Genomic DNA, 12,556 nt, shown 5'->3' with positions numbered 1-12,556 from the left:
TTGCCCAGTCGCTAGAGTCATTCACTTTCTCAATATTTGGGACATCTCCACTGAGACTTAAGGGATGACTACACCACTTAATCTTACATTTAGAGGTGCTTGGTTTATGGAGCTAAATGAGATGAAATGGGTAAAAAACGAGAATTGTAATCAAAGACTTGAATATTCACGGGTAGAGAGATGGTGGACGTTTGAACTGTTACAGATTTACTAGCAATTTAATTTGATAGTCGAAATCAATTATGTTTATAAGCACTCATTTGACTGAATTGAAAGAGAGTATCAATATCTAAGAGAAAGGAGTTGATCCCAATAGAAAGAAGCCGTTTTCTCAAGGTCAGGGCATTACTAGATTTTATGTATCAATGATTGCTGCCATGTCCATTATTTACTGTAGAATGCACTACAGTTTTCCCTAAAGTTAATCTAAATTTAATAAACCTGGTACAAACAAATAACCAAGTATAGTAGGTGCCAGTAAGGCTACATAGATGGAGGCGGAGAGAGAAAAAGATACTTTTACTTTGGAGAACAGAAACAGTGCCATCACATTCTCAGGCAATCAGCTTTAGGAAGAAGTTCAAGTGGGGGCGCCTGGGTGGCTCAGTCTGTTGAGTGTCCAACTCTTGATTTCAGCTCGGGTCATGACCTCACAGTTCTTGGGTTTGAGCCCCGTGTCAGGCTCTGTGGTGACAGTGCAGAGCCAGCTTGGGATCCTCTCTCTCTGTCCCTCCCTGTCTCTGTCTCCTACAAAATAAATAAATAAGTAAACATTTAAAAAAAAAAAAAAAGATTCACAGATGAAAAAGAAAATATTAGTGAACTTGAAGACACAGTAATAGGAGCTATCTTAAATGAGACACAGAGGGGCACTTGTGGCTCAGTCGGTTAAGCATCAGGTCATGATCTCACAGCTTGTGGGTTCCATCCCCTTGTCAGGCTCTGTGCTGACAGCCCCAAGTTCAGAGCTTGTAACCTGGAGCCTGCTTTGCCTCTCCCCCGCTTTCACTCTGTCTCTCTCTCAAAAATAAATAAGCATCAAAAACTTTTTTTTTAATGCTGAAAGAAAAATACTGTGACCTTGAAACTCTTTACCCCGTGAAATTGTCTTTAAAAAATGAAAGTGAGTGGTGTCTGGGTGTTTCAGTGAGTTAAGTGTCTGACTTCAGCTCAGGTCAGGATCTCATGATTCAGGAGTTTGAGCCCCACATCAAGCTGTCTGCTGGCACCACAGAGCCCACTTTGGTTGCTTTTTTTTTTTTTAATTTTTTCAATGTTTATTTATTTTTGAGAGAGACAGAGAGAGAGAAAGTGCAAGAGGTGGTGGGACAGAGAGAGAGGGAGATACAGAATCCAAAGTAAGCTCCAGGCTCTGAGCTGTCAGCACAGAGCCCGACATGGGGCTCAAACTCACAAACCGTGAGATCATGACCTGAGCCAGAGTCGGACACTTAACCAACTGAGCCACTCAGGTACCCCAGCACAGAGCCCACTTGGGATCCTCTGGCTCCCTCTTTCTCTGCCCCTCTCTGGCTTGTGCTCCCTCTTTCTCTCTCATAAATAAATAAATAAATAAATAAATAAATAAATAAATAAATATTTAAAAAAATGCAGAATCTCGGGGTACCTGGGTGGCTCAGTTGGTTAATCGTCTGACTCTTGATTTTGGCTCAGGTCATGATCTCACAGGTTACTGGAATCTAGCCCTGCATTAGGCTCTGCACTGACAGCCCAGAGCCTACTTGGGATTCTCTCTTTCCCTTTCTCTCTGCCCCTCCCCCTGTCTCACTCTCTCTCTCTCTCAAAAGAAATAAACTTAAAAAGAAAAAAAAAAAGGAAGAAGTTCAAGTGAAAAAAAGATGTATAATCTGATTCTCTTAAAACCACGCAATCCTGTTTCACCTTAGAAACTGTTTGGGTAAAAAAAAAGAAAAAAGAAAAAAATCAGATATAAATCCAGAAGCCAGTTTAAAAAAAAGAAAAGAAAGTGTTTGGGTACTCTTCAGCACTTACTTGCCCCCAGTCTGAAGACTGCTGCTCCAAAAGTGAAAAGGTACTTAAGCAGCAGGTGGCTTTTAAGTCCTTGCATGACTATTCTTGTTTCCTTCCTGGAGATAGTCAAATGTCACCATTCCCTCTACTATGGGAACCAGGCATGATGACAAAGGGTTGACACTACACTGTAATTCTAAGAGTCAGATCTAATCTTAGCTATAATCCAATTGAATCTAATGTAATCTAAGAGTCTGAAACAAAGTATTAAATTATTTTAATAAGGCTGGGTGGTAGGTACCCAATTCTGTGTGCTTATCTGTATTTTGCCATGTTCGTGACTACAAAAATTTATAGAAAGGACCTATTCTTTTTTCAAATTACCTTTTAGAAGTTTCTAAACACTTGTCTAAATTATAAATTCAGATACCCTTTGATCTGGCAATTCCACATCTAGGCATTTATCCTACAGATAGACTAATACTATGTGCAAAGCCTCCTGCGTCATGTTTGCTGAAACGTTGTAAAAACAAACAACGAGAAACAAATAGTCATCGACGGGGATTTAATTGAATAAAATTAGTGTACGTCCAATGGTTGTATAGAATTCCGCTGTATCAAAATGTATTCAGTTAAACCCCTATTGAGGTAGTTCCAAATACATTGCCATGGAAATGTGCCTAGGATATAATGAAAGGGCAAGGAGCAGAGAAGTATATATTTTATGTTTCTATTTGCTTTCCTTTTTCAAATTAAGTTTTTTTAGTATGAGATAATTATAGAGTCACATGCTGTTGTAGAAAACAGTACAGGGAGATCCATGTGACCTTTGCCCCAGTGATAACCAGGACATTGACATTGATACAATCAAAATACAGAGCAATTCCATCATCACAATGATCTTTCCTGTTGCTCTGTTACAGCCACTGCAAGGCTTTCCATTTCTATGATTTTGTCATTTCAAGAATGCTAGGGGCGCCTGGGTGGCTCAGTCGGTTAAGCACCTGACTTCAGATCTCATAGTTTGTGAGTTCCAGCCCCGAATCAGGCTCTGTGCTGACACCTTGGAGCCTGGAGCCTGCTTCAGATTCTGTGTCTCCCTCTCTCTGCACCTCCCCTGCTCGCATTCTGTCTCTCTCTCTCAAAAATAAATAAACATTGAAAAAGAAATTAAAGAATGTTATAGGAGAGGGGCGCCTGGGTGGCTCAGTAGGTTAAGTGTCTGACTTTGGCTCAGGTCACCATCTCAGGGCTTGGCTCCTGAGTCTCCCTCTCTCTCTGCCCTTCCCACAGTAGCACATGGCATGTACTTTCTCTCTCTCTCTCAAAAATAAATAATAAACATTTTTTGAAGAAGTATGTTATATGAGTGAAATCATAAAGTATGTAACCTTTTCGTGTTGGCTTCCATTTCCCCTCAGCAGAACTCTCTGGAGATTCATCCAGGTTGTTGTGTGTGTCCACAGTTTGTTCCGTATTATGGTTGAATAGCATTCCATGGCATGGACGAACCAGTTGGTTTAACCATTTGGGTTGAAGGCCTGCTGGCTCTGTTCAAGGTCATTTGGGTCATTTCTAGTTTGGGGCTATTACAAATAAAGCTCCTATAAACATTTATTTACAGATTTTTTTTTTTAATGGGAGCATAAGTCTTTATTTCTCTGGAATAAATGCCCAGGACTACAATTGCTGGGTCATATGATAGTTGCATGGTTAGTTTTTTAAGAAATTGCCCAACTGTTTTTCAGAGTAGCTGAACTATTTTGTATTCCTACTTGCAATGTATGAAGTGATTCAATGTCTCCATACCCTGGCCACCCTTTGACATTGTTGTGTTTTTCATTTCTGCCTTTCTGATAGATATGTAGTGGTTTCTCATGGTTTTAATTTGCATTTCCCTAATGGCTAATCATGTTAGACACATTTCCCTCTACTTATTTGCTATCTTCTTCTGTGAAATATCCCTTCAAGTCTCTTACCCATGTTCTGTGTGGATTGCTTGCTTTTTCTACTGTTGAATTTTGAGAGATATTCATATATTCTAAATACTTCTACTACTATTCTGTTAGATGTGGTGTTTGCAAATATTGTCTCATCATTCTCTTAACAGGGCTTTCCATAAAGCAATAGTTTTCCAATTTAATGAGGTCCAGTTTCTCAGTTTTTCCTTTTGTGAGTCATGTTCTTGGTATCCTTTGATAACCTGGTAACTCTTTGCCTGGCACCACGTCCCAAATTTTTTCTTCTCCCCCGCCCCACAAACTCTTATATTTTGCCTTGAAGTCTGTGGTCCATTTTGCGTTATTTTTTTGTATAAGATGTGAGACTTATATTGAGGTCCCTTTTCTTTGCCTCTGGATATCCGATTGCTCTAACACCGTTTGTTGAAAAGGCTATGTTTCCTCCATTGAACTGTTTTTGAACTGTTGACGCTGAGGACACAGGTCACCCCAAGATAGGCCAGTTTGACATGAAGATTATTTTGAGCTGAAGGCAATTGAGACCCTATGGGCTCAAGAGAAAATTTGCCCCTCCCTTAACTACATAGAAGAATCTAACTTGGGGGTCTTTCCCAGAATAAGGGTTATTAGCAGGGACCAACTTTATCTGAGGGACCCATGTGTATGGTGGGGCGTTGCCCCACTAATTACCCCACCTAATTACCTTCTATCTGCTCTTCCTCTTATGGCTCTTATCCTTTCCTCTGAAGTGCCAGACCCTTACCCCTTTCTCCTCGGTTCAGGATGACATATGTACCTCATTTTGCTTGTCTCTGGAATTTCCATGTCTGTGTGGATTCCCCGTATGTGTGCTGTTACATTTGATTTTCTCCTGTTAATCTGCATATATATCTAGCTATATATCAGCTCGAAGGGCCTTTGAAGGGGCAAGAATTCTCACTCCCCCAAAAAACCTTTGTCAAAAATCAGCTGGGGGGCAGCGCAGAGCCTGATGTGGGGCTTAAACCCACAAACCCATGAGACCGTGACCTAAGCCAAAATCAAAAGTTGGACCTTTAACCAACTGAACCACCCAGGTGCCCCCTAAGGTTTTATTTTTAAGTATTCTCTACACCCTAGGTGGGACTCAAACCCACAACCCTGAGATGGAGGGTCACAAGCTCTACTGACAGCCAGCTAGGTACCCCAGGAATGTGATCTTTAATAGCCAAATTAGAATTTCCTGGTAAGCTCTAGTTAAGTAATCTATGTGATAACTCGCTTCCCCCACCCCAAGAAAAGCCTTGCCTGAAACAATCGTTTCTTTTCTTTTGTTCGTAACTTCCGTGTCCAGAGGTTTCTGCCTACAAAAGCCTTCCATTTTGTATAGCTCCTTGGATCCCCTTTCTTTCTATCTGCTAGACAGTATGCTACCAGATTCATGTATCATTGAATACAGCCAACAAGATCTTTAAAATTTCTTTCAGTTGGAGGGATGCCTGGATGGCTCAGTTGGAGGAGTGTGGGACCCTTGAACTTGGGGTCGTGAGTTTGAGCTCCGTGTGGGGTGTAGAGGTTACTTAAATAAATAAAACTTAAAAAAAAATAAAACTTACTCAGTTGAATTTTACTGGTTCAACACACCTATATACATTACCATTACTTCAGGAAATTACCTTATGTTCCTTCCCTGTCAATGTCTGAGGTTTTATCCCCCAGGGGGCAACCATAGTTTCTAGTTGATTTTACACCATTGTTTTATCAGGCAGTTGCCTGGCCCTTACCTGTATCTCCATGCCATATAAGCCCATCCTATGCTTAAAAGTTATATAATAATGTTTGTCGACTTTTATGCAATAGTTATCACTTCTATTTTATTTTAGAGAAATAATCCCAAATATGAAAAATACCATACGGAAAAATATATTTACTATAGCTTTATTTTTACAATGAAAACATGAAACCCTGTAATGGTTAAGAGTATTTAAAGCTCTGGTGACAGAGACCAACTTGGAAGCTTTATTATTTTTTTTAATGCTTTAAAATTTTTTTTTCTTTCGAGAGAGAGAAAGCACCCATGAGCAGGGGAGAGGGGCAGAGAGAGAGAGAGAGAGAGAGAGAGAGCCTTAAGCAGACCCCATGCTCAGTGAGGAGCCTGACATGGGGTTCAGTCTCACAAACCTCGAGATCATGACCTGAGCCAAAATCAAGAGTTGGATGCTCAACTGACTGAGCCACCCAAGCATCCCCAACTTGGAAGCTTTAGATAAGGAAAAGCTTAAAATAATGTTTGTAACACAGTTATTTCTGTTTGACTAAGGGTGTAACTTGGATGTGTATCTTTCTAACGTTCCTCTATGGGCTTATCCCCAATACTCTCGTAATGGCATTTTACACATTCTCGGAGCACCCCGGAGAACCCAGTTGCCTAATTCTTTTCTCTGGCCCAAATCTCAGTGGGCTTGCCCTTCACTGGCAGGACTGTCATTCCACAACGCTGCAGATAAAAACATCTGTCCACTTACGACAGGCAGGGGGAGAGGGATGCAGAGGGGAGCAGGAAAAGGAGTTGTCACGTGGACTTTGTTTTTGTCTTGTTTTCTGTCGAGTGTTTGAAATAGAATATATGGCAGCAGCCTTACTCTCATACTGTCCTTGTATTACCCTGTTTCCTAGCTCTACGAGGTGAGTTATTCAGTATACTCAGAAAAAAAAAAAAAAAAACAACCCTTTACACACACACACACACACACACACACACACACACACACACACGAAACAATCCTACCATTCTTTTCCTCCTTTCCCCTTCCCAAACCTGTAATTCCCTCTCTTAAATGACTGTTGTGGGGTGCCCAGGGTTTCAGTCCACGAAGCAACCAACTTTTGATTTCCACTCAGGTCATGATGTCACAGTTTGTGAGTTCGAGCCCCACATCTGGCTCTGCACTGACCGCAGGGAGCCTGCTTGAGATTATCCCTCTCTCTCTGCCCCTCCTCCACTCTCACACTCTCTCTCTCTCTCTCTCTCTCTCTCTCAAAAATAAACAAACATTAAAAATAAATAAACTTAAAAAAATAAAGTTGGTTTAAAAATTAGAAAAATAAAATGACTTGTGAAGACAATGTTAACACAGAATGATACTATTGACAAATTATCAACACAGAAAGAAACAATAATTTTTTTTTATTATTGTACTTAAAACGATGAAGACTAAAGAAAAATATATCCCAATGCCAACAATGGTTTGTTTCGTAGGATCTAAATTTTTTTTAATTTCCAAAATGTTCATAATATATGTAATTTTATAGTCAAAATAACTTTAAAGATAAGTCTATGAAAATGGAATCGCAGTTTTCACCGACCAGCGGGTTCAAGCGTCATGTGTTCGGAGGTAGATGCACTAGCTTTTGAAATGTCAGCCCTGTTGCTGGGGAGGGAAGAGATGAGCGGGGCAGGAAGGACGGTTCTCGCCATTTCTTCGCAGCGTCTCAGTCCTGTCCCACGACCCAAGTCAAACAAATGTATTAAACGCCTCAACCTCTCTGATCCGTCCGCAAAACGGCAAAGGAGGTAGCGGTGGGGCAGACAGAGCACCTAGACCGCCGCTGCCTGGCTCGCGGTCTGGAGGCCCAGCAGAGCGCCCGCGGGACACTAGCAGCCGCGAGCCGCTCAGGCCCCGCCCACGCCCCGCCCACGCCTCAGGGCCCGCCCAGGCCCCGGTCGGAGCCAGGTCCCACCCACTGCCGTCACGTGGTGGGGCGCAGGGTTCAGCCTTGGGCTGGTGTCGCCACGCCGTATTCGCCATGGAGCTGGTGCCGAGGACCTCTCCCGTGGTGCTGCTGCTGCTCTTGCTGCTGGGCCTGAGTACCGGTAGGTTCGGGAGGAAAGTGCACCAGAGGCCGGTGCATCCTTCTCCAGGGATGAGAGTCTGTTTGTGGGTTTGTGCTTTTTAGAGCAAATGCCTTTCCCCGTTTCTACCTTCCGTGATCAAACTGCTTTAGGACCTAGCTCTTTTTTTCTTTTTTTTCTTTTTTAAGATAAAATACTAAGTGCTTTTAATACCCCTTCCTGGCGCTGAATAGTCTGGTGCTCCTCTCTTCCCTACGCCTAGGTAGGAGCAGTTGTGCAAATTACTTGAGTCGGGGAAACTGCTGGTGGGTGAGGTTACCACGATCCTAAATCCACCTCCCTTTTCCTGCCGTGATTGGCTGCTAAGTGGGATTATGGGGACTTTTTCTTTTGGGCTGAAACATGCGGTCCAAAGGACCCTGAAAAGTCCTACCTCGAATGGGACGTTTCATTGAGATAAGGGCTTTTTCTCTCTACTTGATCCGTACAGACAGGATAACATCTCCCTTCACTGCGATTCTTTTTGACAAGAACAAATTCGTGTTTAACAGGATGACTTGGAAATTGATTTTCAGTCTTTCAGCAAAATGTCTTGTGGTCTGAATCCAGATCTGGGAACTGGAACTGGCTGCAAACTTGCCTTGTGACTTGAGGCGGGTTGCTCCACATTCCTCCTTGTGTAACTCCTTGTGTAACTGGGGATTCTCGGGCCCTTCAGCTTGGGTCTGGAAAATGTTGTCAAATAGGTTGTCCATCCCCCCCCCCCCCCAAATTTTAACAGTGCTCACTGCCAAGGAAGGGAGGAGTGCCAGCCATGAAGTCAAAAGGAACCCAGGCCGTATCTGTTACTTTCCAGGAGGTAGTGTGATCTGTCACCCGTACCTCAAATCTTACAGCCACATCTATGATCTAGCCATTCTGTTCTGCCCCTCAAGCCACTTTCTGGTTTTCTTAATCAGTTACAAAACCCCTCTGTCTCCTCATCTACTCCCTTCTTTTCTTTTTGAGACCAGTTTTTGTTGTTTTCCTTGTCACGGGGGCTTGGAATTTAAGAAAAGAGGAAGTGGAAGGCAGGAAACGCCCATCATCGAGGGTCGCCTCTCATCATCTTTGCACATTATTGGCCTTTTTTTTTTTTCCACCTTCAGAGGGTATTTGAGAAAAACAACTGTAACTTGAGAGTTGTTACTTTAGCAAAGGTGACGTAGAAAATGTGCATAACTTACTCTTTTCTGATACCTATTTTGCAGATGCTACAAAGATAACTAAGGAAAATTGGAGCTGCGGGATTGAAGGATGTACATGTATATATATGGCTTTTAATCTATGGAATATCTTTCTTTTGCTATTTGGAAAGCCAGACTGCCTTCCCGAAAAGTGATGCTGTGTGCACTCTGGCCAACAGTGCTGAGGGCCGGTCTCCAGCCTCCTTGTGGACATTGAGCACCCGCCATTATTTTGTTGTCTATCAAATAAGCGAAGATTTTTTTAGTGACCTCATATTGCTTTACTTTTCATATATGAATATTAGTGATGTTAACCCTTTTTAAGTTTATTTATTTTGAGAGAGAGGTGGGGTGGGTGCAGGGAAGGGGTAGGGTAGAGAGAGAGAGAGAGAGGATCCCAAGCAAGCTCCAAGCTGTCAGTGTAGAGCCTGACTCCGGGCCCAAACCCGCTAACCATGAGGTGGAGCTGAAATCAAGAGTCAGAGGCTTAACCAGCTGAACTACCCAGGTGCCCCAGGGTCTTCCTGTTTTCAATTTATCTACAAAATGGGGCGCCTGGGTGGCTCAGTCAGTTAAGCGTTTGTCTGTCTCTGCTTCTCAAAAAATAAAATAAAAACGTTAAAAAAAGAAAAAAAAAAAAATTGATCTATACAAGTAAAGAAAATTGCTGTTGTGCATATTTGTCACAGATCTTTCTTTGTTTGCCTTTTAATTTAATTTTATTATTATTTTTTTAATATTTATTTTCCTTTTGGGAGACAGACAGAGTGCAAGCAAGGGAGGGGTAGAGAGAGAGACAGATACAGAATCTGAAGCAGGCTCCAGACTCTGAGCTGTCAGCACACAGCCCCACATGGGGCTCGAACCCACCAAGCACGGGATCGTGACCTGGGCTAAAGTCGGACACCCAACCGACTGAGCCACCCAGGCGCCCCGATTTTATTTTTGATGTACATAAATTTTATTGTACAGAAAATGTAACAAGTTTCTGTCCTCAACTCTGTTGATAGTTTTCTTTATATCTGTGGGGTATGCCTACATCATTTCCCCATCCAGAGATCAGAAAAACATTCAATTATATTTTCATATTATTTTTAATATCAAAATTTTAGAATTGAAATACTTTATCCACTTGAAATTTATTTTGGTTTAGAGTGTTAAGTAAGGACCTACATTTGTGGGGGCACCTGGGTGGCTCATTCAGTTAAACGTCCGACTCTTGGTTTCACTTCGGGTCATGATCTCACAGTTCTTGAATTCCAGTGCCTTGACTGGTTGTCATGGACAGCACTGGGCCTGCTTGGGATTTTCTCTCTCCGTCTCTCTTTCTCTGCTCCTCCCCAGCTTGCTCTCTCTGTCTCTCTCTCTCTCAAAAAGTAAACATAAATTTTTTTTTTAAAAAGGACTTAGATTTTTTTTTTTTCCTTCACAAAAGTTAACAGTTGCCCCAATATAATATAGTGACTCTTGGTCTCTCTAATTTGGGATACCTCTTTAATAATACATTAAATGAGATACAAAAGCTGGCATCTTGCATTTTGAGATTTTTTCCTTTTTTCCCCAAAATGTAAATCTCTCTCTCTTTTTCAAACAGAATTGTGGGGGTGCCTGGGTGGCTCAGTTGGCTAAGTGACTTCGGCTCAGGTCATGATCTCGAGGTTCATGAGTTCAAGCCCCGCATCGGGCTCTTCGCTATCAGTGCAGAGCCTGCTTGGGATTTTCTCTCTCTCTTCCCCTAACCCACTTGTGTTCTCTCTCTCTCTATCTTAAAATAAATAAAATAAAGTTAAAAAAAAAAAAAGAAAAAACAGAATTGTAAAAGTGTTCATGCCTACTGTTAAAAATTCAAATATTACAGACGGTGCAGAGGAAAAAGTGAAAGCCCCCAATCTCCTCTGCCACTAGTAAGTTTGGTTTGTTTTTTTCACAACTGAAGTGTCTTTTCCTTATCTCCCCACTATATTAGAGTGAGTACCTTGCCAAAAATATAAACCACATCATCTCTAGCTTAGCATCTCTACAGCCATCTCTACAGCCTTGGGATTTACCTGGATGGTTGACCTTCAGGAAAATCACGCTGTGCTTCTGTTTCAGGAGCAGTCATTGACTGGCCCGCAGAGGAAGGAAAGGAAGTGTGGGATTATGTGACTGTCCGCAAGGATGCCCACATGTTCTGGTGGCTCTATTACGCAACTAACCCCTGCAAGAACTTCTCAGAACTCCCTCTGGTCATGTGGCTTCAGGTAAAAGTGGCCTGGCTGCCTGGCCCGGTTTTCCCCTCTTACCACTTTGCTGGCTCGTAAAAGCTCACCGCTCGGGGGGGAAGGACTGATCTGGGGGGGGGGGGGGGGGGGGTCCTGGCTGGGGGGGGTGGTTTGGTGCCCTCCTGAGGCAGGCAAAGACAATGGTATGCTAAGAGGCCAAATCAGAGAGTGAGGGGTGCTAGCCTTTGCAGAGGTCTTTTTATATTGAGCCCAGTCAAGGGACGCCTGGGTGGCTCAGTCAGTTAAGTGTCCGACTTCAGCTCAGGTCATGATCTCATGGTCCGTGAGTTCGTGCCCCATGTTGGGCTCTGTGCTGACAGCTCGGAGCCTGGAGCCTGAATTCTGTCTCCCTCTCTCTCTGCCCCTCCCCCACTCATATTCTGTCTCTCCCTCTCTCTCTCAAAAATAAATAAACATTATATTGAGTCCAGTCAGTGGCAGGATGCCTTAGCAGAAGCTCCTGTAGACCCCTGTGACTAAATGCTGACAAGTGTTCAGAAAGGTTCCCGAGCAGCCCTTTCTCTCTGTCCCTTCTCCTAGTCCTTCCTAGACCCTCACTCCTTGCCCCCAGAAAAGCCCCTTTTGAAAGGACTTGGTCTTTTGTATCTTAGAATTCAATGTTGGGTCCTATCCTCCCTGAGTGTGTTTGGGTTTTAATCTTGAGCTCTGATTGTAGGATGGAAGGCTGGGAACCGGTTGGAGGCAGCTTTGGGGGGCAGGCAGAGGATCCTCTCTTGCATTCCTAAAATATTTGCCTAGAGGTGGCCCACACCCACCTGGAAGACCAGCCTTTAGGGAGGGGTTGACGAACATAGTTTTGCTTCAGCTTCTGGAAACTGGCGGTATGGCCCAGATTGGGCGCCAGGTTGTGCACCAGTAAATAGGGTGTCAGGGTACTCCTCTCCATGGGATGCACGTGTCACTTCCTCCCAAAATGTCAGTATTCACGAGCAGCCTGCTGGTGCCCTGGGCTTGGCCTCCTCAGCTAGCCCTGGCGGACTCTCCTGATGAGACAGAGTGCAGGTGAGCCCTGTGCGGAAAGGGGGCGTTATCACAACTGTCTCCTTTGAGTGCTGGAGGTGAGGCCTGGGCCAAGGGTGCAGATGTAAAAGTGTCTGAGAAGAAGATGCCACGGGTGTATCCCAGTGCCCTTCTGTCCACCCAGGGCTGCTGTAGGTAGAGATGCTGCAGGGTTCCGTTTTCTGGGCTTTGGTTTTTGTTTGTTTGTTTATTTTTTTTTTTAATTAAAAAAATTATTTATTTTTGAGAGAGAGACAGAGT

General features: G+C 43.2%; 1 protein-coding gene across 1 annotated transcript in view; it reads left to right on the top strand.

Annotated features, from left to right (window-relative positions):
• The first annotated feature begins 7,677 nt into the window (after positions 1–7,677).
• The window catches only part of SCPEP1 (serine carboxypeptidase 1), a 32,210-nt gene continuing 27,331 nt past the window's right edge, over positions 7,678–12,556 (top strand). Inside the window, exons 1-2 of the mRNA XM_043583987.1 lie at positions 7,678–7,806; positions 11,106–11,254. Coding sequence (XP_043439922.1) covers positions 7,740–7,806; positions 11,106–11,254 — 216 coding nt within the window. The 5' untranslated portion in view covers positions 7,678–7,739. The remainder of the gene's footprint in view (positions 7,807–11,105; positions 11,255–12,556) is intronic.

Source organism: Prionailurus bengalensis, chromosome E1, assembly GCF_016509475.1.
Source record: "Prionailurus bengalensis isolate Pbe53 chromosome E1, Fcat_Pben_1.1_paternal_pri, whole genome shotgun sequence".
NCBI lineage: Eukaryota > Metazoa > Chordata > Mammalia > Carnivora > Felidae > Prionailurus > Prionailurus bengalensis.
This window is presented reverse-complemented; position numbering and strand designations above follow the sequence as displayed.